This window comes from Aulostomus chinensis, chromosome 13 (genome assembly GCF_037954235.1).
Source record: "Aulostomus chinensis isolate RoL2024-O1b breed Wild chromosome 13, RoL_Achi_v1.0, whole genome shotgun sequence".
NCBI classification, from domain to species: domain Eukaryota; kingdom Metazoa; phylum Chordata; class Actinopteri; order Syngnathiformes; family Aulostomidae; genus Aulostomus; species Aulostomus chinensis.
In genome coordinates this window covers 6,303,963-6,326,602 of record NC_141332.1, presented here as the reverse complement: position 1 = coordinate 6,326,602, position 22,640 = coordinate 6,303,963, and the positions used below count along the sequence as shown (strand labels likewise).

At 47.1% G+C, this 22,640-nt stretch overlaps 2 protein-coding genes across 8 annotated transcripts in view; one reads left to right on the top strand and one right to left on the bottom strand.

Moving 5' to 3' along the window:
* Nucleotides 1-744: 744 nt before the first annotated feature.
* On the top strand, nucleotides 745-12,610 carry LOC147250679 (beta-1,3-galactosyltransferase 1-like). Of its 4 annotated transcripts, XM_086222831.1 has the most exons (6): nucleotides 745-1,132; nucleotides 3,086-3,145; nucleotides 4,562-4,724; nucleotides 6,458-6,715; nucleotides 8,049-8,508; nucleotides 11,824-12,610. In XM_086222831.1, exons 1-6 carry the CDS (start codon nucleotides 1,107-1,109, stop codon nucleotides 11,883-11,885), a joined length of 1,029 nt encoding a protein of 342 aa, XP_086078957.1. In that variant the 5' UTR covers nucleotides 745-1,106; the 3' UTR covers nucleotides 11,886-12,610. The 4 variants fall into 4 exon arrangements, with proteins under 4 accessions (XP_086078957.1, XP_086078955.1, XP_086078958.1 ...); XM_086222829.1 differs by lacking the exon at nucleotides 11,824-12,610 and having other exon boundaries at nucleotides 751-1,132; nucleotides 8,049-9,260; XM_086222832.1 differs by lacking the exons at nucleotides 6,458-6,715; nucleotides 11,824-12,610 and having other exon boundaries at nucleotides 751-1,132; nucleotides 8,049-9,260.
* Nucleotides 9,461-22,640, bottom strand: part of il1rapl2 (interleukin 1 receptor accessory protein-like 2) — a 358,125-nt gene continuing 344,945 nt past the window's right edge. For 2 of the 4 annotated variants that reach the window (XM_086222828.1, XM_086222827.1), the window contains 7 exons: nucleotides 16,486-16,631; nucleotides 16,336-16,413; nucleotides 16,145-16,261; nucleotides 14,501-14,623; nucleotides 14,145-14,384; nucleotides 13,983-14,013; nucleotides 9,461-13,736 (listed from right to left, as the gene is read on the bottom strand). In XM_086222828.1, coding sequence (XP_086078954.1) covers nucleotides 13,648-13,736; nucleotides 13,983-14,013; nucleotides 14,145-14,384; nucleotides 14,501-14,623; nucleotides 16,145-16,261; nucleotides 16,336-16,413; nucleotides 16,486-16,631 — 824 coding nt within the window. In that variant the 3' untranslated portion in view covers nucleotides 9,461-13,647. The remainder of the gene's footprint in view (nucleotides 13,737-13,982; nucleotides 14,014-14,144; nucleotides 14,385-14,500; nucleotides 14,624-16,144; nucleotides 16,262-16,335; nucleotides 16,414-16,485; nucleotides 16,632-22,640) is intronic. The other 2 variants (XM_086222825.1, XM_086222826.1) reach the window with 2 other exon arrangements.

Sequence of the window (22,640 nt, the reverse complement as noted above, 5' to 3'; positions counted from 1 at the left end):
GATGGAACCTTAGTTGGAGCCTCAGGTGGAGCCTCAGATGGAACCTTAGTTGGAGCCTCAGATGGAACCTTAGTTGGAGCCTCAGGTGGAGCCTCAGATGGAGCCTCATATGGAGCCTCAGGTGGAGCCTCAGTTGGAGCCTCAGGTGGAGCCTCAGATGGAGCCTCATTTGGAGCATCAGGTGGAGCGTCAGTTGGAGCCTCAGGTGGAGCCTCAGATGGAGCCTCATTTGGAGCATCAGGTGGAGCGTCAGTTGGAGCCTCATTTGGAGCATCAGGTGGAGCGTCAGTTGGAGCCTCAGGTGGAGCGCTACAGCTCCAGCCAGGAGAACAGAATTTTCATTTCATTCAACCCTGTCTCATCCAAGCCCACCATGCGACTGGTCAGAGTTTTGCCGTGTGCCTCTGTATTTGAGGATGTGTTCGTCAAAGTGCTCCAAGTCAGCTACAATTAATGGACGTCTTTCATCGCGCTGTCATGAAACGGCACTAAAATCACCTGCTGTTCAGAAATGGTGTCTGATTGTGTCATCAAACATCCCAAATCTGTCAACTATCAATATAAAATATCTCTGATTTCCACGTTTAAGTGCTGGATGTCAGATGTCTTATTTTTATTCCATCCTCTGCACTGGAGGCTTCGAGTTTCATCTGCCCATTTGACTGGCTATTGATCGGCTTCACTCTAGTAGTGATGTCACAAATTTGGCTTATGGGTCTTAAGTAGAGGACAGGGCTCGTCCACCACTCTGCAGGACAGAGCTCAAACTGGAGGAAGGAGATAAGAGGGAAAGGAGATTCTGGAGATGAGATAAGACAGGGAGTGTTTCTGTGCCGCTTTCGTCTCAGGGTGGTAGTGTTGCAATCATGAGTCTGTGCTACAGTCGGTCTGCCTGTTAGGACACGTCTCACCCAGCACTCATATTTGAGTGTGACGATCATGTTTTTCATGTTTTTGCTCTCTGCTGGGGAGGAGGCCTGATGCGTCGAACACTCTTGGCCATAAACACACACACAGTCACAGAGAGCGAGAGCAACATCTTCATTTGAGCTGCTTCCTGGCTGCTAGCTTCACAGCGACTTCAGCTTCTTCCCTCCCTCTCCAACATGCCTGAAAACTCTGTACCAAAAAGGTAAGTGACGATTTCAATGAAGTTCATTCAAAATGCACTCAGTTAAAATGAAAGGATCAAGGAGGGAAAGCCAACGTGTCAGCGTGGCTCGTCAGAGTTTAAAAATGTTGCTGTCAGTCAGTTTCTGAGTGGAGAGACTCCACAAGCCTTTCAGCTCATTTCTGGACAAATGCAGCCTTTCGGACGACCCATAACTCTTGCTTGGGTGTCTGATACTGCATGAACGACACGTGTCTACAACATTTATGAGCGTGTCTCACACTTGTTGTGTTATGTCAGGTACATTTTCAAGAGTCAGTATTTTATCTGTGCTGCTGTTGAAGTTCCTTTTTTCTGAGTGGGTGACTTTGAGGGTGAGAGGCCCTGAATGTAGCACGAGCTTCATGTGTTTCTGCTGTTGGGCTTTGTTGTTTAAAGCCCTGTTCGGATGGGATTCGTTTGACGTGGGGACGTGGGATCCAATAATTTTACCTCAGGATGTCTGTCATATAAATGGCCAATTCACACAGGACGAGAAATCTCAGTAACTTTAGTAGACGTGGGAGGTGAAAGTTTGTATATGCCCTGCTGTCACTGTCTTGTTGCCATGTGGATGCCATGTTGCTGCCTTTAGGTATTGCATTTCTGTGGTTTCCACACAGGCCAACAGCATCCAACATAGCGGCGAACACCCAGAGGTACAGGCCTCCTCATCACATTGCTTTGCAGGTGTATGAGAGTGGCGAGGTCATTGCACAGGTGATAAAAAGCTGTTTCTGACAGCCTGAAATTTGTACTGTTTCCCAGAAATACATGTTTGTCAAGGTTCTGGAGGATGTTGGTGGGGCAGGGCAGCATCAGCTGAAGAGTCATCATAACTCATAATTAAAGATGCAAGCAGCGTTGGTACGGGCCTTCGCACCCTAAACAGAGCCTGTAATTACTGTGAAATAAATGACAACACCACCAGAGGTCGCACCAGTTTGGTGTATAATAAACTGTACGTATCTAGATCTGTCGGCCGAATCCTTCAAGAATGACCTCCATTCAACACACACACACACACACATTTCCCCCACTTTCTCCCAGGATTTGATAGAGAACAAATCTTGTTAAATCCCATGACTTCGGCCAGATCTTCCTCTACCTGCTCAACTTGTAAAGTGTCATGAGAGAACTTGGTTGTGCTTTGGCGCCGTTCAAATAAAACTGACTTGACTTGACTTGTTCAGCACAGCGTCACAAGTCAAGTATTAAAGTGCCATTCACTCCCTCGGAGCAGGCAGCGTTGGTTTGATGTCCAAAATTGGTGCAAAAATCAAAATTTGGTGAGTTTTTTGAGCAGGTTTAGGGGTCAAATTGAGGTCTCAAGAAATACACAGAACAGATACAATGAGGTCGTCACCCCCCTTCGGGGCTCAGGTCCAAATTAGCCGAACGTGGAATGTGACCATAATCAGCATCGTGCACACAGTGCTATTGGTATGAAGAAACAATGACATGAAAACTAAAACAACCAGACGTTTCATGCCTCTGAGCAGTGGTTGAGACCTCTTGAGCTTTTCCCTGGATCTTCTTTGGCGTACGGGTTCATGTCGATGGTAGGCCTGTGGCAAACGCTGGACCATTTTTATTGCCCGCAAAAATGAGTGCTTCGTCAAAGTGTGGCAAACTATGTTTGCAGCAGGACGTGGCAGAATATGACGTACGTATCTACAGAGGGCCGCATTCGCACAGGATGAATATTACCTACGGTAATTTTTCCAGACCGTTTAACAGAAGGTTAAAGTCGCTTTAAATTTTACTGACATACTCCGTTTTGTTTACTGACTTAGACGTGACGGAACGAACATCCCTGGTAAGAATGACTCCCCCCCAAGTCAAACTAACCTGTCTGTAAAGAGCTTTAGTGTGGTTTGTCTGACATTTTTGTCCTTTTGTTTTGGGTGTGAATTGCATGACATTATTTTGCAGCTGTGATAAAGCAGGAAGTGAGTGGTCACCATCGCCCCAGCAGCTGCAGTCACGTGACAGGTAGTTGCTCATCAGCGCCAGCCCACCACATGATCACCATATTAAACCGTCATTAGATAACATGCACCGGCAGGAGTAATTCAATCTTTTGCAATGAGATTGTGCATGTCTCACACACAGTGAGCCTGCAGTCCAGGAGCTCCTGCTTTCTGTTGTTGGTAGTGGATGTAAGAGGACCAAATACATGTGAAACACATCCAGAGCTTAGAAACGACATCAGGGGGACAGAAATACACATTTTCAAGGACCACAAAGGATGTTTTCAAAGAGACAAAGGTCCGTTTATTGAGTCGTCAGGCCACATGTGATAAAACTGTAGTATTCAAAACAAAACACCCTTTTCATTCAAAACAACAACAAAAATACAAACTCAAAAAAATGTCATTTCCATTTTGACTTAAATTAATAGCTGAATAATGCCAAACGCGAGCTCTGTCATGAATGCAAAACAAACGTCTCAGGAGGGGCTAGGACAGGGGTGGGCAACCACGTGCCATGGAGAGGTTGTCCTTCCAACCCAACCCTTCAACAGGTGATTCCACTGATTAACACACCTTCAGCCACAGAAGAGTGTTAATCAGTGGAATCACCTGTTGAAGGGTTGGGTTGGAAGGACAACCTGCACACACACGGCCCTCCATGGCACATGGTTGCCCACCCTGGGTTAGGAACACTTTTCCATTTAAATACAAACACAAAGAACCACAAGGAAGAGGGACAAATGGATTTCTGTCCTGTGGTGGATCCTCTAGGAGTTCCACACGAGCATCCATGCAAGAATCAAACCAAACATCCCTTTCTGTTTGACAAACTGGTTAAAACTTTAAAAACTGCTCTGAAAACGAAAGTGAAAGTTAAAAATTGCACTGGCAGCAGGCAAGTCTGGGTGACTCAGTAACAGGCTGTCTGTGGCATTGTTGGTATCGCATCCTGGGATGGGGTTGAGGGTGACGTGCAAGTGCAGTCGCTTGTGGATTAGCAGCGTACCTGTCTGTAGTGCTGCAGCCGTGAGGGCAAAGGGGAATATAAAGGTCGCCTACAAACAAAAAAACAAAAATGCTCCGGCCGGACCGGGAAACCTCCCAAACCTCCCTACAGGCGGCTTACTGAGGATCCCTGTACAACACGCGTCGCTGCGCGGCTACGTCCTGTCAACATTCATCACACATTTCTATACAAATGTTTTAGTGCTCATAATTGCTCAGCATTTTGTGTGTTGGTGGTTTCTGATGGGTTCAGAGATGAATGAATTCTCTTTGCTGTAAACAGCCATGGATGAATCACCGTTAATAACGGATGCCTGCATACTGGGCAGCTGTACTTCCTGCTCCTGCCAGCCAGTAATGGACAGTAAAGTGCTTGTGATGTGCAGTTAAGGAGCATTAAGGACATCGTTTTCCACTTTTGTTTCGGCAGCAAAAAGACTCCCTGGACCAGAACTCGGCGATGCCTGGGTATTTTCCTGCTTGTCATCATTATGGGAATTGTGCTTGTTTTCTACATTTCAAGCCTCGACAGACAATGGCCTTCACAGATTTGGACAGGTTCCTGGTCAAACAAAGCCAACGACATTATGAATGTAAGTAGGCCTTTGTTTCTTGGCTTCTCTCTGAAATCATGTTGACACCACCATCAGCTGTTAAAGGACCAAACAGCACCCAACGTTGGTCAGGAGGAACACGCCGCTGATCCTGTTGAGGTTCGGCTCACGCTAGGACCTAGCTTATTATGCTGAGTTGCTTGTTAACATATATATATATATTTTATAAACCAAAACAGCAGTCCAGCAAATCCCGCAGAGCAAGTTTAACATACATTTAACATGTGCGCGTGCAGTAAAACGTCAGTTCCCAGGTCACCCAACTGTCTCCTGGTGGTAGCTGGCAGCAGGGTAGAGTTGTGTTTTTAAAAGCAAGTTGAAAACTAAACTATGACAATATAATATATGTGGTAGGCCACGTGTGTGTGGCGCCACTCTGAGTGTGACAACTTTCAAACAAGACAAACTGCTATTAAACCACGCAATGATCATTCCTCACTTCGCAGAAAGGTCACAGCACCTGCTAAGGTAGCAGTTAGCCAAACTGGTGTTAGCGGTTAGCTAAACTCTGAACACAAAGCAACATTTTCACTCACTTCCTTTGTGTGAGTGTGGATGCTTGATTGTTTGTGATGGATGGTTCACGAGCAGGAGTCCACTGGCAGGGAATACTGCTCTGGACGTTGTACTGTTACATGCACATTTCAAGCATCTTTTCAGTGAGAATGCAGGTGTTTCAAGTTTAATATGTAGTGGTTTCATTTAGATGATGCGTACAATTTGATGTCCTTACATTCAGCAGTTGGCGTAGAGACCGAGGCATACTTGTCAGCACATCATTAGCGACGAGTCCGAGGTGGGAGGGACTGGCTGCCAATGACGGGCGGCCAGTGCTCACAAAGCAATTCCCAGACATGGCCGCCAAGTTTGTATGCACATCACCAAGCCACCCGGAAGTCCACCGCCAGTTGTGACGTCTCTGTATTTGTTCATCATATCAGGGCTTAAATGTTTATCCATCAACAGATTCAACACAATGTCATGGTTACTATCCTGCCTCCCTCACTAGGCCATGCTGCCTGTAGCATGAGCCATCACCTTCCTTGGCTGAGGGTACATTTGTTTTTTTGTGTAAGGAGAAGAAATAGAGGCTGCACGGTGGTGCAGTGGTCAGCACTGTGGCCTCACAGCAAGAAGGTTCTGGGTTTGAGTCCCGGCTCAGGCACAGGATCTTTCTGTGTGAGTCTCCATGTTCTCCCTGTTCCTGTGTGGGTTCTCTCTGGTACTCCAGCTTCCTCCCACAGTCCAAAGACATCAATTTGGGGACGAGACTGATTAATACTCTAAATTGACTGTAGGTGTGACTGTGAGTGTGAATGGTTGTTTATCTCTGTATGTTGGCCCTGCGATGGACTGGTGACCTGTCCAGGGTGAACCCCGCCTCTCGCCCGTTGACACTGGGATAGGCTCCACCCCCCCGCGACCCTTAATGTAGGAATAAGCAGAAGACGACGGATGGATGGATGGAGAAGAAATAGAAAGGGTCCAAGTTGGGGGTTGAGAAGCCTTTTAGTCCCATTGGCGAAACGTCCTCCACGTAGCTCCGCCTCTCACGCAGAGCAGCGACCGCACACCAAGTTTTCGGGGAAAGGAATCAAACTGTGTTGTGAACACAGTCTTGTGGCCGAGGCTTCGCTGAACTGTAGCACGTTTCCATCTGTCTCCTTCCTAGTTGCAACACTCACTAACCACCAACCCTCTCTGTCACACAGACCTCTCAAGCTGAACCTTCAGTAACGGAGTATTTTGTGACCTATCCACACAAGTATAATTTTATAATAAATGAAGCCCAAAAATGCCAGCAAGACAGCCCATTCTTGGTTCTTATGATCCCAGTTGAACCTCACAACAAAGAGGCTCGCGACATCATCCGTAAGACATGGGGCAAAGAAACCACGGTGCAGGGCCGGGTGGTCGGCCACTACTTCCTGCTGGGACGGTCTAAAGAGGGCAACGCATCTGAGGAGCAAGTGAGATGAATTATTTTAAACTGAGTTTCCTTTCAATTTCTCTTTACACCATCAAAAAAAAAAAAAAAGAATGTTCAAACTGGAAAACAGATCAGTGGCTGATCGCTTTGGGGTGAGAATCACTTCTCTGTTCTTGCTGTTTGCAAAATCCTGCAGATCCTTCAGCGAGTGTAAAACACAAGTTCATCAGAGCAGAGGGAGGAGAAGAGGTTGATGTCAGGGTGTAGCTGCAGCCAAGCAGAAGAACTATTCAAATATGACGAGTAGGTTATTTGATCCGCACGCTGAGGCACTTCAACATTGAAGCAGCACCAGGCAGTATCTTACATAATGAATCTCTACTCATTCTCAAAGCTCAGTCCATTTTTTGGCAGTGCTCGGAACCTGGTACACAGACTGAATCAGCTGCGAGGATGTGAACATAGTGCTGCTTTTAATTAATAATGAGAGCGCCACTTCACTCTGGAGAGCAGAGACCTCAGAGAGAATCATGGACAGACATGCACACACTGATAGATGATCGAGTGTTTTAGTGGGAGTGTAAGTTAGGGTTGAAAAATAACATGTTCCTTTTGTGAGTGCAGCCTGGAGAGGAGAGCTGGGAGGAAGCGCAGTGATATGTCTTGTTTTGTCTAATCTACCGGAAATTGGAGAAGAGGCAGCGTATGCTCAGTGAACATGCAGGCGCCTGCTGGATGACAGTTTAACAACAACAAGGCCCAACGTGAGAGCAAATGAGCTGGGGGTCTGATGGCCTCGGCAGCTGTGGGATGAGGCTGGCTAATGCTAGCCCCAAAGCTAACACAGCAAACGGATTGACAGCAGCTAACTACAACAAGCAAAGCTATCTGTGCTAACCCTGAGAGACAAGACACAGCAGGGAAATGCTTTCTCCGTGAAGTATGATCCAGTCTAACCCACAAGTGAACCAAATACAAAAGTTGTGCTTTTGTATAGTAGTCAGTGAGGCCCCGCCCCCAGAGACTCTCCACGCCGGTATGGTGTCATACCAGTGGTACACATGATCACATTTATCAGTCAATCAGATCGTGAGGTTTTTACTACGCATTTTACACTTGGCTTCTGTTTTTGCCCTCTGAATACTTGGAAAATAACAACGGTGTCAGCTGCTAAAGTTTGTAATTATCTAGTATGCTAAGTATATTCATTTACCAAACGCATTTTAAACGCTTGTCACGGTCCGAATTTATTCTGTACATGTCATTAATCTTGATTAGCTGTGTATAAAATATGTAATTAATGACAGTGTTATTTGTGAGTGCTTGTCGTGGTGAGTAGGCATTCAACATAGCGTCGCTCTATGTGCCCGTAGGTGTTCCAGGAGAGCCAGGAGCACCGAGACATTCTCCAGAGTGACTTCTTGGACAGCTACAATAACCTCACCATTAAAACCATGCTCATGTTTGAGTGGCTCAGCGCCCACTGCCCACAAACCTCCTACGCCATGAAGATCGACACAGACATATTCCTAAATGTCCACAACCTCGTTGCCATGCTGTCGGAGGCCCCCAGACAGCGGTACCTGACAGGACTGGTGGTAAGGGGTGCTCCTGTTCTTCGTGACCACAACTCCAAGTGGTTTCTGCCCACCTCCGCCTTCCCTGAGTCGACGTATCCACCCTACGCCCTGGGACTGGGATACGTGTTCTCGCTGGATTTATCCAAACTGATAGTGGAGGCATCGAAAGACGTTAAAGCTGTTTATATCGAGGACGTCTACGTGGGGCTGTGTTTGAGACACCTGAGGATTCCAGTCACCGACCCCCCTCACGGTAACTTGTTCAGAGCAGCGAGGCCTTACTTATCGACCAAATGCTTCTGGACATCAGTCATTACAACAATACTGCAGAGCTCCAGCCAGCTGTCAGATATATGGGAAACCTATCAGAGCACAAAAAGTAGCTGCTGAACGCTGCTGCGACACCGAGCCGTCTGCTGCAACTGTTTACATAAATTATTGCCTGTCATGTGTTTCCCATCTGCAACGCGTGGTTTGGGTTTCTGAATCAGGTGGACTTTTCTATGCGCATTTCAAGGCCTTACAAAATGTAATGATATTTTGCCCTAATTGTGAACTTTTGACATTGTGAAGGAGTAAATAGTTTCATTATTTTTTTTTAGTTAAAGAAAAAAAATCACAGGCTGACATATTATTTTTTTAGACAGCTCTGGCCACGTAGCTCACAGCTTCAGGAGCTGTGCTGATGAATCAGTGGCTCACTGGGTCGGAACCATCATGTCTCTTTACAGAAGCACACTATTTGTGAAAGGGAAAACAATGACTGCAGACGTATGAACACAACAAAATGACCACTGTCATCACTTACAAGGGAAAAAGGACAAGAAATACTCAGTCTGCATGTCCAGAAAAACTCCGTCAGGGGTCGCTAAGGCGATCCAGTCCACTGTGTGAGCTTTACTGTCCTTCCGTAAATGGCAGTTTTGTAAACAAATGATGATGCTAGCAAAAAAATGGTTAGTGTTTGAGTGTTGTGTCAATATTTCAAAAATAAACCTCCATATGTGATGCAATGAACTGCTTTGCTCGCTCAGTTCGCGGTTAACTCAAAACCCCTGTCACCTTCTCACTGGAGATTTGTTACTTCGCTGAGCAACGGACAATTAGAATTACTGTAATTTCACGCCCTGTAGTCTCCGAAGACTTCATGGAGGAGACGTCATGTCATGTCGTCGCCGCTACAGTTCAGGCATCCTGATCTCACAGACGTGTGGAATGGCCGTGACCTCTGCACAGCGCGTTGAAAAGAGAAGAGAAGAGTATGGTTAAAAGTAGGGGAGATTAACGCCAGCTGAAGGTCGGCATCTTTTGTTGTGGTGGATGCAAGAATTTCCTGGAAGCCCAGAAGGGTTTGAAGCTACAGAGCAGCACGGGCGGAGGCTGCAGGCTGCGCTGTTGTTACTGATTCTCCAAGTTGTTTCAAGCCTCACACAAAACTTCCAAAATGACTGGCTGCCACAATTTGACATATGGGTTCTGCTCTTGTTGGGAAAGTCTTTAGGAGCTGCACAATCAACTCACTGGTCCACATTCAAGTTAGCAGCGGGCCACCTGGATGTAACCGTCCCAGCCGTGGCTTCCTCTGCTGCTTTGAATGTAAAACGGATAAATTGGTGGTTAAATTGTTGTCAGTGTCACCCTGCTCTCAAAATCACTCTTTCTAATCAAAAAATTTGATCCATTCGGTCCAGTAGGATCTGGGACGAGGCGGCCTGGTGGAGCAGTGGTCCTCACTGTGGCCCCCCAGCAAGAGGGTTGTGAGTGGAGCACGCAATTACGGAATTTAGTTGTATTTTTGCTACAGAATATAAATCAACTCAGCATAAAGGAGCTGAGGCACTGTGTCCTCCCAGAGATGCTGCATGTGCACTTGCTCTGACGCTCTTATGAGCGGAGGATGACGCTCACGAGAGGCCGTTGAACTGGGCGTCCTATAATATTCTGGAGTAAAATCCTGACTTGGAACGTGGTCTTGTTCAGGTTTGGTGAAATGAGAAGAAGCCAAAGAAGTTTTAGAACTTTAACCTGTATTCCTGCTCTTCACTTCACTCTTCAGAACTTGTTCACTTTGTGCACAGCAGCACGAAATGCTTGTTTTATTTTCAGGTCTCCAGAAAAACAAGTTTTGAACAGATGAGGTTTCTGTCCAGGAATGATTAGGTTTGTCGCGCTTCAGTTCAAGAAAAACAACCAACCACAAACTAAACCGGCTGTACATTTACAGCAGCTGTCAGACTTCAACGCTTGAACTCTGTGAGACACGTCTGCTGCCTCCTGCTGGACCATTTTCTGAAGTGAGTCCAGCAAACCTCTGACACCTTCTGAAGAAACCACAAGCCAACATTCAGCAGTCACTTCAGATGTGATCAGGCTGCTCCCTTAAGGGTTTGGCGTTACCATGGAAACAATGCTAATGTACAATCAATTAAGGTCTTTCTACTTTGTCATGGTGGCCAGACAAACCAGCTCATTCAACCCCATCATGTGATCAGCGGTGTGTGTGTGTGTGTGTGTGTGTGTGTGTGTCTACAGCACATTTATTTGTTTTTCCCTCTAAAATCAGACCAGACTGTATCATAAAATACCAGACACATTATAAAAGCTTATTTTCCATCAGTAAATGTCATTTCAAGATCTGCAAATTAATTAGAAAGAACTAACGTTTCTAAATTACAAAACCTGAAATTGTTTAGATTGTTTAATGAGTGATTGGGTTGCTGTTCCACGGCACAGCGCCGTTTCACGAGGCCTCCATTGTGAGAGAGGGAATGAAGAATAAGCTGGACGAGTCGCCAAGCTTCTCTCATTACTAAGAAAAGGAGCCTTTGACGGAAATTGAAAATAAATCCTGGTCTACCAAAAGTAAAAAACAATACAAGATACTTCAAGAAGTCACTGGGGTCAAATTTGTGGTCAACAATAAATCTGTCAGGAACCGTGTTACTGCCATGAATCCCTCACGCTGTGCCAGCAAGCGTGTTTCCATGTTTTAGGCTGCATGATGAGCACGTTTGCTGCTGGAGGAGCATTAAGATGAGAATGGAGCTCAACTCACTGCTCCTCAGTATAGCTGAGCTCAGGTTAGACCAGCAGAGTGTGAAGCTGGTGTCAGAGCAGGAGGCCGTCCCTCCTCTGAGAGGGTGAACATTGATAAAACCCAGAGAGGGAGGAGGAGGAGGAGGAGGTGCGAAACAGAGGATGAAGGCTCATGAGGAAGGTCGCAGTTGAAAGGTTGAAACAAATCTGAGGCAGCAACAAGAAACACCAGACGGCTGATTGTGTCAGACCAAATGTATAAAACAACTCATTTGATTTTATTTGTTCTCAGTTAAATTATTTCAACCAATATATCCAAAGAATATTCAAAGAAATCAGCAGAAACCAAAAGACACCCACTAGACTGAATATTGCCATTGAATATAACAACTCAAATATTAATCATCGTATCAAACAACCTCAAATACCCAGAGTTCACTGGTTCTATTAGGACAATGACGGTACCTCTGGTTAGGTTTCAAACATTACTCACTTTGCTTAAATATTATGTCATAATCTTGGTTTCTTAAAGCTCACAAAGAAGAATGTGGTTCAGCTGGAGTCTGCTGCCCCCTGCTGACGGGACGGGCCTGATCCAGAGACCGGTTCTACACATCCGTCCACTTATGGGGTTGTACTGTTGATCCACCCATCCACCCGCCTGTCAGGCTATTCATCCATCCATCCACCTGTCTGTCAGTCTATCCATCCATCCATCCACCCACCCGTCTGTCAGTCTATCCATCCATCCATCCATCTGTCAGTCAGTCCATCCATTCATCCACCAATCTGTCTGTCTGTCCATCCATCCAACCATCCATCCATCCACCCATCCATCCATCTGTCCATCCATCCATCCACCCATCTGTACATTTGTCTGTCTATGCATCAACCCACTCATCTGTCCATCCATCTGCTTGTCGGTCTGTCTGTCTGTCCATCCATCCATCCATCCATCCATCCATCCATCTGCCGATCTGTCTGTCTATCCATCCATCCATCCATCCATCCATCCATCCATCCATTTGTCCGTCCATCCTCACTTCTCTGGGCGCTAACAGAAGCTGGAGGGAACAAATCACTGGCATCTATAGATATATGCATACGTAATGGAAGCTGTACAGAGATTATTGTAACAAACAAACACTAAAAAAACAAGAAGTCTGGTAAAAATATCACCAAATTTCTAGAAGGATAAACCTTTTTGAATAAAACAAAACAAAATAAATAATGGAAATATCTGAATGTTTTTGGGAGGGAATCTCCTTTTTTGCTCCACTTTTCTTGTAACTTGATGGCTGAACAGAAAAGAAACGTATCAACAGAAGTTTCCCCTCCACATTAAAAGAGGCTGCAGCAATGATTGTGTCATTCACTCTTTTATCTAAGTTCCTTTGATTTTGTTTTTTTTATCTAAATGGGTGATCATGCAAGTAGAAAAAGCCCAGTCCTTTGTGCTGTCATTATCTCCGTGGTAAAGGTTTGCAAGCTCACCAGCCGGACCAGCACTTCACTCCAGTACAAGAACTGGTTGGTTTCCTCTTCCCATTTGAGCAGCCATTGCTTTGCACGTCACTTTGCATCTCGCTGGAATCCATTTTGCAAGCCAGTGACTTGGGTGGCTGACAGCCAGACCAGGTAGCTAGCAGTAGAGGTTGACTTGTTGTTTTAAGGTGGACTGGTATTCCAAAATTATTGTTTGACGTCCTCCTCATTAAGGACAAGCCACCTAGTTGTCAGGTAGATGGATTTTCTGAGAACTCAGCTTGGTAGCAGACCGACTGGCATTACAAGATTACGCTACTTTTATTTTGATAGTAATCCAACATTCCAAGTGGCTGAAAGTTCGTCTGGTTTTCTAGGTACTGAGCTGGTGAGTGAGCTGATGCCCCTCATGGGCTCAGCCTTGATTTTGTGTTCCAAGGTCGTGCTGTTGCAGGGTCCTGGACCACTTCAGCAGCATTCCCAGTTCCTACATCAGCAAGTCCATAACTGGTGACCAGCTCTCTGACCAGTCGATGACCCTTGGTCCAGTACAAGAAGCACACACATTGTATAAATCTTTGCTAGTGGTGGGGGCCGCACATCCTACACCATGTCAGTCTCCACTCAGTATCAGTAAACTATGAGTTCTGAATTTGTGAAGCAGTCCTCAGTCTACATACCCTACCACCATCAAGCTGTAAGCAGTCTTGTTGACAACATGGGATGAAGTGACCCAAAACCAGTCCCAAACCATGTCTGTACACAGTCCAAAAACCAGATACCCCATATCCAAAATCAGCAAAATCAGTGAAAAGCAGTCTGTAAACCGGTCTGTAGGCCTGTGCCAGTGGAGCAGTTCTTCTACCAGATATCAGAGCTTAGTTCTCTGCTGGTAAGCGGTACGAAGGTGCTGTTCAGGTGGAGCTCTGGCTTCTTCCCGAGTGTACTGCTCTGGGGCACCTGCAAAACAAACAGCAGGCACATTTAGCAGTCATCCCCTCTGAAGCACAGCTGCTGACAAAAAGGTTAAAAGGTAAAAAGTGGTACACAGTATGTCAAAGCTGTAGCATGCCAATGATGCACCATGTCCTCTACATGACAACGATGCTGCACATGCCAACCAATTCCCAGCTCAGTCAGTCAGAATTACAAAAAAGGTTGGATGATATGGAGATGCTATTTCTGTCTACTTCTATCCAAACAGACCTCTTCTTCCCCAGTCAACTGCCCTGAACCCCTGAGGAGAGAAGAGGGGTTTCAGTTTTACTGGGTTTCAACATGCACACAAACAGAAAAGGATACACTGTTGGATGCTAGAGTACAAACACAGGAACTGCAAACACATAGTGGTGCTGCCATTGCCCCCACCTGTCCATTCAGCAGCGTCATAGGGATGTTGCAATAGACATGGCGCCCCCCAGGCCCCAGAGTGGAGAACTGCATGGTGGATGGAGGCGGGAGGGGAGGCGACATGGAGGAAGGCTGTGTGGGGAGGTGGAACTCGTAGCTGCGGCAGAAATGCCTCATTTGGGCTGCTGTAGCTGTGTGACCCCCTCCCAGGGGCAAGGTCATCTGGTTGTAGTCAGGGATCTCTGTTGCCAGGGCAACCTGTGTGTATGTGGGGGGGAGGGGTTAACTGTTATCATGTCAAGTTGTCCCCCAAAATGTCTATTAGTAACTTTGCAGAGAAACAGTTCAATGAGGCAAGCAGGAAATTTCCTGACCTGATGATGTCCATGGCGATTCTCACTAGGGGGCGCCAGAGAGGCGGAGGTGGTTGTCATGGCAATGGTGGAGACAGTGGTCTGTAGATCACCAAAGAGACCCTGTTCACCTGAGTCCATCACCTGTTACCATGGAGACACAATTGTAGATATTGATGTGGAGATTTTGGCCACTTTCACGTGAGATACCTATCAGCTGTCGTGGTGTCCCAAGACCCCTGCAGACCTTCACTCCTTCAGTGATTGGACAAAAGACAAAATACAGTTTTTAACTGTGTTTATTGAAATATTAGGAATCTTTTTTGGCTCTATTAAGTTTTGTTACATGGATCCGCTTCAGGTTCTGTCGTTTTAGGGGCCTGAAGGACTATGTTGTCATGAGATGAGGATGAGTCATGAAAGAGATCATTCGTGTCTTCCTTGACGAACATCCAACATCAGCCCCCAGCATCCGCATCTTCCCAGCGCGGGAGCAGCAGGGGAGGCGTACGCTGAGGGTCGTGGATCCAAGGAAAGCTGCGGGCCCTGACAGTGTGTCCGGACAGGTTCTGAGGGAACTGAGGGTGCAGTTCTGTTGGCTTGGGTCTTCACCAAGATCTTCAACAAGTCCTTGGGCCAGAATGTGGTCCCAGTCTGCCTGGACTCCTCCCTAATTGTCCCCCTCCCAAAGAAGAACCCCATCAGCAGCCTGAATGGGGACCGTCCAGTAGCACTTACTCCTGTCATTATTAAGTGCTTTGAGAACTGGTCCTGACTCAGTTCCTCTCTAGTCAGGTTTGACTCTCAGCAGTTTGGCTCCAGATCTAAGCGGTCCATGGAGGACGGCGCAGCCACAGCCCTCCAGTCTGCTCTGCAGCCGCTGCAGCAGCAGGGGACCGAACCTTTGCTGGAGAGACATTATTAGCTGCAGGTCCTGTAAAGTAAAAGTTGGAGTATTTGTTTTTCACCACTGCGGTGAAGGCTTGGGTAAGTGTATGCATCAAAGTAACAAAAGACTTGCGTATAAAGTAATGTACTATTACTGCATACTGGAGGCTGAGTATTTCTCTCATTGGAATGTGATGTATGTCAGTTTGGGACCGTTGCTAAGCACAGTTTCTCTGGGAGGACTGTCCCAATGAGCAACATGATTACCATGATACACTTATCTGTGGTAATTATACGGTCCACTGTGTCTGCCATGCTGCATTATTGTTCTTCAGGACAAAGCAGCAGGAAAACATCTTTTTTTGTTTATCAGGCCATGCACCACCCGAGGTGTTAGCACATGGTAAACATGTACACCTCCTCTCCCTCTGTAATTTCAATTTTCATACATTACTTGTACTTAGCGGGCATTTTAAAGGCCATCTGCTTGTTTAAATGTCTGCACCTCAGGGCGGCACCAGCACATATGGCGCCGCTGACTCCTGAAGGCTCCTGGTCGTTACACCTGACAGCATGTACATGGGTGCGCGATGACGCATGTTCAAGGAGTATTTTTAGTGCATTTGCTGCCCTCAGTACTTTTACGTCATAGTATGTATGTACTGCATGTTGCATGAGAAGAGGAGAGGCATGTCATATATTTTGGTGATATTCACAGTCAGAGTGCGCTTGAATCTGAAGGCGTGCTACACGCAAGACGAGCTCACGGCGGTTTACCTGACGTCTGGACAGAGTCTCTCTGTGTTTAGCAGGCATCTCGTAGACCACCTGTTTCCAAAACTTAGAGGAAAGCTCATTGCTCTTAGGACCCCTCCATTTGATGAGAGATAGAACCTGGAAAGAAGAGAGTAGAAGTTATCAATAATGTGTGGAACCCTGTCAGTTCTCCATGAATCCCCAGTGGATACCTTGATCGTGTGTTTGAGTGCTTCCACCTCTTGGTAGTTGATGACACTCTTCAGGTCTGCACACTCTATCATGATCACCTGAAACACACGGAAGCACTCGTCTGAAAACGAGCCAATGAGTTTGACGCTGTTTATTGACTTGATTCACACCTTAATCTCCCCGGTAACCAGCATGGAGTGGAGGCGCGTCTCTATCTGGAAGATGCTCCACCCTCTCTTGGCGACGAACTCCGGAGTCAAGATAATGATCAAGCGTCTGCTCTGCTCCACACTCCGAGCCAAGTCCTCGATGTAGGCTGTGAGGATAGCGTAACAGTGAGAGGGTGAATGTCTAGAGAGCTACACACAGGAGAAGAATGGATGGTGAAGAAGAAGAACTGCAACTAGAAGACGTTTACAGTGAAAGGGCCTCTGTTCCCATTCGTACGTACGTTTACCCAATCTGGTCTTTATAGACATGGCTGTTAAGAAGAAAACAATACATTTACATACACTGAATACATACTTGCTGCTACAAGGTGCAAGTTGAATGACAGCAGCAACAACACCAAACACACATTACACTTTCTCTTAATACTGACACAGAAATAAAAGGTTCATGTTGCTGAGCTTCAGCACGTCTGAAACAAAATGATTTCTCAGGGCTAAAACTGAGGTTTGATTGGTGATGAACATTTGGTTCATCTTTGGTTCATCAGAGGCAGGCTAGCCTTTAAGCTAAGCTAGGCTAATGTAGCTTTGTGCGCTCTCTCTCTCTCTCCCTCACTATATATATATATATATATATATATATATATATATATATGCACATGCAGTGGGTAAAATAAGTACTGAACATGTCAGCATGCTTCTTTCTAAAGGTGCTACCTACATGAAGTTCATTTTCACCAGATGTAAGTAACAATCCATTCATCCTACACACACAAAGAAATCACACCAAGTTGTGTGTAATAAAATGGAAAGAGACAGGGAAGAAGTGTTGACCACGTGAAGAAAGGGAGGAGGCCCAGGAGCCCTGACAGCAGCTGAAACCTGTCAGTCATTAGAAAGCAGCCCCGCCCTCACATTAATGTTAGCTGGTTCAGCTCCGACTGACGGCCTATGAACAGATGACTCATCGCCAAGGCGTCACACAGGAAACGCCTCATGACGGGAGGAAGCACAGAGCTCAAGACCTTCACAACTTTACTGTTGCAACATGTACTGATGATCCAGAAGGATTCCTGAACCCCTGAATGTTCCAGTGAGCTGCACCATGGAAACGACACCATTTCACGATAACCAAAAATTTGCAGCTGCCTTTCCGCAATTGCAGACACCCACACAGTCGGTTTCCTTCCGCAGAAACCTGAAGTCCCTCACAGCAGCACAGCTGTCTGATGAGGTGAACTCCGTCATGCCCGACCACTCGGACTTCTCCTCACTTTCTGTTCATGAGCTTACAGAAACACTCTGTTCCTCTCTGGCATCCTCTCTGGACAAACTCTGCCCCCTGGTGTCCAAACCAGCCAGGAAAAAACAACCAAGTCCATGGCTCTCTGAAGTTCTGAGAGAACAAAGGGCTGGACTCAGGGCAGCAGAAAGAAAGTGGCGTAAATCCCAAGAACCCACTGCCTTGTCCTTATACAAACAGAAACTTGCTTCCTTCACCTCATGCTTACAGTCCGCTAAGAAAGCCTTCCATCAGAACAAGATCTGTGCCACTTCTGATTCCAGAAAACTGTTTATGGCGTTTAACTCCTTGCTTTCTCCTCAAGTTGCTAAGCCTTCCACTGCACTGACTTCAGACATGTTTGCCTCCTTTTTTACTGAAAAGGTTGCTGCAATCAGCAACCAGTTCTCTGAGCCTGACCAGTCCAGTCAGCACCAACCTGCCACTGCTGCTTCACTCTTCTCCTTTGCTCCTCTGAGCGAGGATGAGGTCTCCAGACTTCTCCTGAGCTCAAAACCTACAACTTGTCCTCTCGATCCAATACCCACCAGCATCCTGCAGACCATTTTGCCCACTATCAAACCTGCAGTCACACACATTGTCAATTCCTCCCTGGAAACTGGCATTTTTCCTGCTACTTTTAAGCAGGCCCGTGTCACCCCACTGCTCAAAAAGCCTAATCTCAACCCCGCCAAGGTTGAAAACTACAGGCCAGTATCACTTCTGCCATTGCTGTCAAAAATACTGGAGCGCTCAGTATTTAACCAGGTCTCTGAACATCTGCGGAACAACAACCAACTTGACTCTTTTCAGTCTGGCTTCAGGTGTGACCACTCCACTTAGACTGCACTTCTGTCAGTCACTGAGTCACTGAGACGAGCTCGAGCTGCTGGTCAGTGCTCTGTCCTACTTCTGCTGGACCTTCTGCTGCCTTCGACACGGTGAACCATCACATTCTCCTCTCCACACTCCCTGAGCTCAGCATATCTGGTTCTGCCTTGTTGTGGTTCAAGTCCTACCTCACAGGCAGATCCTTCAGAGTGTCATGGCGAGGAAAGGTGTCTAGGTCACATGGCCTATCGACTGGGGTTCCTCAGGGGTCAGTGCTTGGTCCCCTTCTCTTCTCTCTGTACACCACCTCACTTGGTGCAGTGATCCGCTCCCATGGCTTCTCCTACCACTGTTATGCTGACGACACTCAGCTTCTCCTCTCTTTTCCACCTGATGACAGAACGGTCTCAGATTGTATATCAGCGTGTCTGGCTGATATCTCCACATGGATGAAGGAACGCCACCTTCAACTGAATCTCTCTAAGACTGAACTTATGGTCTTTCCAGCTTGTCCATCTGTTCAGCCTCAGGTCAGTGTCCAACTTGACTCGAGCTTACTTGTGCCCACAAACTCATCCAGAAACCTGGGTGTCATGATTGATGACCAGCTGACCTTTAAGGTTCATGCGGCCTCAGTTTCTCGGTCTTGCCGTTATGCCCTCTACAACATCAGGAAGATCAGACCCTTCCTGACCCAACAGACCACACAGCTTCTGGTTCAGGCTCTTGTCATCTCACGCATTGACTACTGCAACTCTCTTCTGGCAGGCCTCCCTGCATGCTCATTCAAGCCTCTGCAGATGATCCAGAATGCAGCAGCACGTCTGGTCTTCAACCAGCCCAAAAGGGCACATGTCACCCCGCTGCTGGTTTCTCTTCACTGGCTTCCAGTGGCAGCCAGGATCAAATTCAAGGCACTTCTCTTGGCTCACAAAACAATCACAAGAATGGCTCCAGCCTACCTGGAATCCCTGATCCATGTCTACTCTCCTTCTCGCCCACTACGCTCTGCATGCGAAAGACGCCTGGTGCTTCCAGCCCAGCGCTGCTCCAAATCTCTAGCCAGACTCTTCTCTTCTGTTGTTCCCAAATGGTGGAACGAACTACTGAACTCTGTGCGTTCTGCTGAGTCCCTTTCTACTTTTAAGAGACAATTGAAGACTCAATTGTTCAGAGAGCACCGAGGCACTGAACCTGACTCTTCTCCTCTTTGTCCTGTTGGGTAGAATAAGTCAGAGGGTCCAAGACCCAGCACTTAGTGACTATGTAGCACTAACTGTGTTGTGTCATGTTGTATGTTTGTCATAAAAAAAAAGGAAGGGGGGGGGGCGACACTTCTTCTGCCACTAGATGGCAGTACCTGTGACCAGATCACAACTGAAGCACTTTTGCGCTACTATGGGTTTTTCCTAAAGTCTGAATTCTTGCTTGTGTTGTACGTCGCTTTGGACAAAAGCATCTGCTAAATGAAATTGTAGAATTGTAGAATTGTAAACCGACTGCGACCAGCGGCTCCTCACCAGATCCCTGACAGAGGAGTTAAGCATCCTCAGAGGAGCTGTCCAGGAGCCAAGGACCGCGGTGGAGAGCTTCAGAAAGACCTGGAATTAGCAGGTCCAGTCGTTCCAAAGGAACAAGAAGTCACGCGCTCAACAGCCTGGATGAGCGCTTGCCACCCAAGACGCCATCGCTGAGGAACCAAAATGTTGAAGCTCGCTGAAAGTTTGCTGCACAACACTTAGACAAGAAATACTGGGAGAGTCTAGAGACCGTAACATAGACGCCAGAACACACAGGTTAGGAGGTCAGAGGGCACTGCACATCAACCCAGAAACACCACACCAACAGGGGAGCTCCTGGTGGGGGGCTGTTCTTCAGCATATGGCACTGGCAAACTGGATATAACTGAGAGAGCGTGTGTATGTATGTGTATACAGACGTGTGTGTGTGTGTACACAGGTGTGTGTATATTTTGTGTATGTAAATTAATTAAAAAAGTAAGTATGAAGAGTGGAGAATTTTCTGAGGGAAGAGGGGAGTCTGGCGCTGTTATATCTATTTGTCTATAAACGCCTGAAATGATTGACAGGAGTGCATCGTGGCGTGGGCAGGACATGTGACAGTGACGTCTCCTCTCGTACTGTTACACCAGCAGCAGCTCAGGAGGGTAATGAGCTGATGAGATGTGAAAAGTAAGCAAACGGAGGGATGTGATGTGTCAGGGGGAGGCCATGATGTTTTAGCGTGTTTTATAATTCATGTGTTAATTTTACATGGAGCCAAAAGAGTTGACCACCCTTTCCTTTGATTCTCGCTGTGCTTCTGATGCTTCTCCAGATGTCTCCTTTCTCAACTCAACGCATTCTCAACGCGCTTCTGAATGTCGGTCCCTGAAGTCACTCATTAAAGCTCAGACTTGAAGACTGCAATTGTATGAAGACCGTCTTCTGCAAACAGAAGCGTCTTTCCTTCGCCACATCACCGTCCCGTCTCTTGTCTTTGCAAGACAAACAGCACAGAACGCCCTTGACTTCAGCTGCAGTCTTCCCCCTCCGTCCTGGGTTTCCTCTCCTGCTCTCGGTTTTTGAGGATTGTGTTAATCAGTTAATGAATTAACAAGTCAGCGACCCCGTCCGCACCTGTTTCTCTCCTCCCCTTGTTTTTCCTGCTCTCTTGTTCATTCCGGAGGACTAATGGAGTGGATAATTGAATGGTGTGTTTGAGGCTGTGTCGCCGTGTCAGCAGCTCTCTCTGCCTCAGTAATTCTCTTATTCGGTTTATTTTACACACCCAGCAACCTTCAGTTCATGTGCTGCTTGGCGTGTGTTGTGCATGGTGGCCATTTGTTGTGAGGATGTTTCCAGGCCACGGGGAGGAGGCGTTGTTGGGGGAGGAATTGTGACTTTTTACTAATCAGTTGCGTGTGTAAGGGGACGAGGCTTCAGGCAGGTCAGCCAATTCATTGTGAAACCTATTTAGGTAAATTTATTTATGTATTTTAGGAGAGAATGTTAAATAATGCAAAAAAAGTTTGCTTCCTTCTGCCAAAATTATTTTTAAGGACATTTTGAGGACATGGAGAAATGGGATTTTGGTACTAAAATGCTAATCCACCAGGGAAAATGGCCAAGTCCTCTATTTAATGCATTGGTTTGACAGTTCATTTGAATTAACCGACCCTCAGACGACTGAATGTGCTTCTGAGCTCCAGCAGGTCGGTTCTATCTTATCTGTAACCCACTCGGCTCACTGAGCCCTGCTAAGTAGCACAGGAGCAGGAGCAGTCAGAGGCATGAGGGGCCAAGGGTGCAGGCCCGGCACCGTGTCTCTATGGTTCCAGCCCACTTCCCTCCTGCTCGTTTTTGTGACATGGAACCAGGCAGCCAGCTGATGGACTCATACGTCAACTGATCCAACCACAAACACGTCTCGTACTTGGTCCTCCGTGGATGCGGGACGCCGATCAGCTCAGGCCACCATTAAAAGTATCTGAAGCTCTCTGAGGAGCCTTTGTGACCAAAACCCAGCAGAACCAAAGAACCAAAGCAAGTGGGTGAAGCACACCCCTGAGGGGTGGGTCTGGTTCTGCTGAAGCGTCACAGGTCAGCTTGGACCCTGCTGGGTTCTGGCTGGATTGACCGGTGGTGCCACGGCCTGCTGCTGCTGGAACCGCATTTCCACACAGCGCGGCGCAGGTCCTGATGGAGAAGAACGTTACTGCTGTCACGTCAGGATCCTGCATTCCAGAGGAGGAGGAACCACACAAAGGAAGTGTGGTGCCACACAAGGAAGGAGGAGGAGGAACCACAGGAGTGAGGAGGAGGGAGGAGGAGGAACCACAGGAGGGATGAGGAGGAACCACGTGAGGGATGGGGTAGGGAGGAGGAGGAACCACAGGAGTGAGGAGGAGGAACCACGGGAGGGAGGAGGAGGAACCACAGGAGTGAGGAGGAGGAACCACAGGAGGGAGGAGGAGGGAGGAGGAGGAACCACATGAGGGAGGAGGAGGAACCACGGGAGGGAGGAGGAGGGAGGAGGAGGG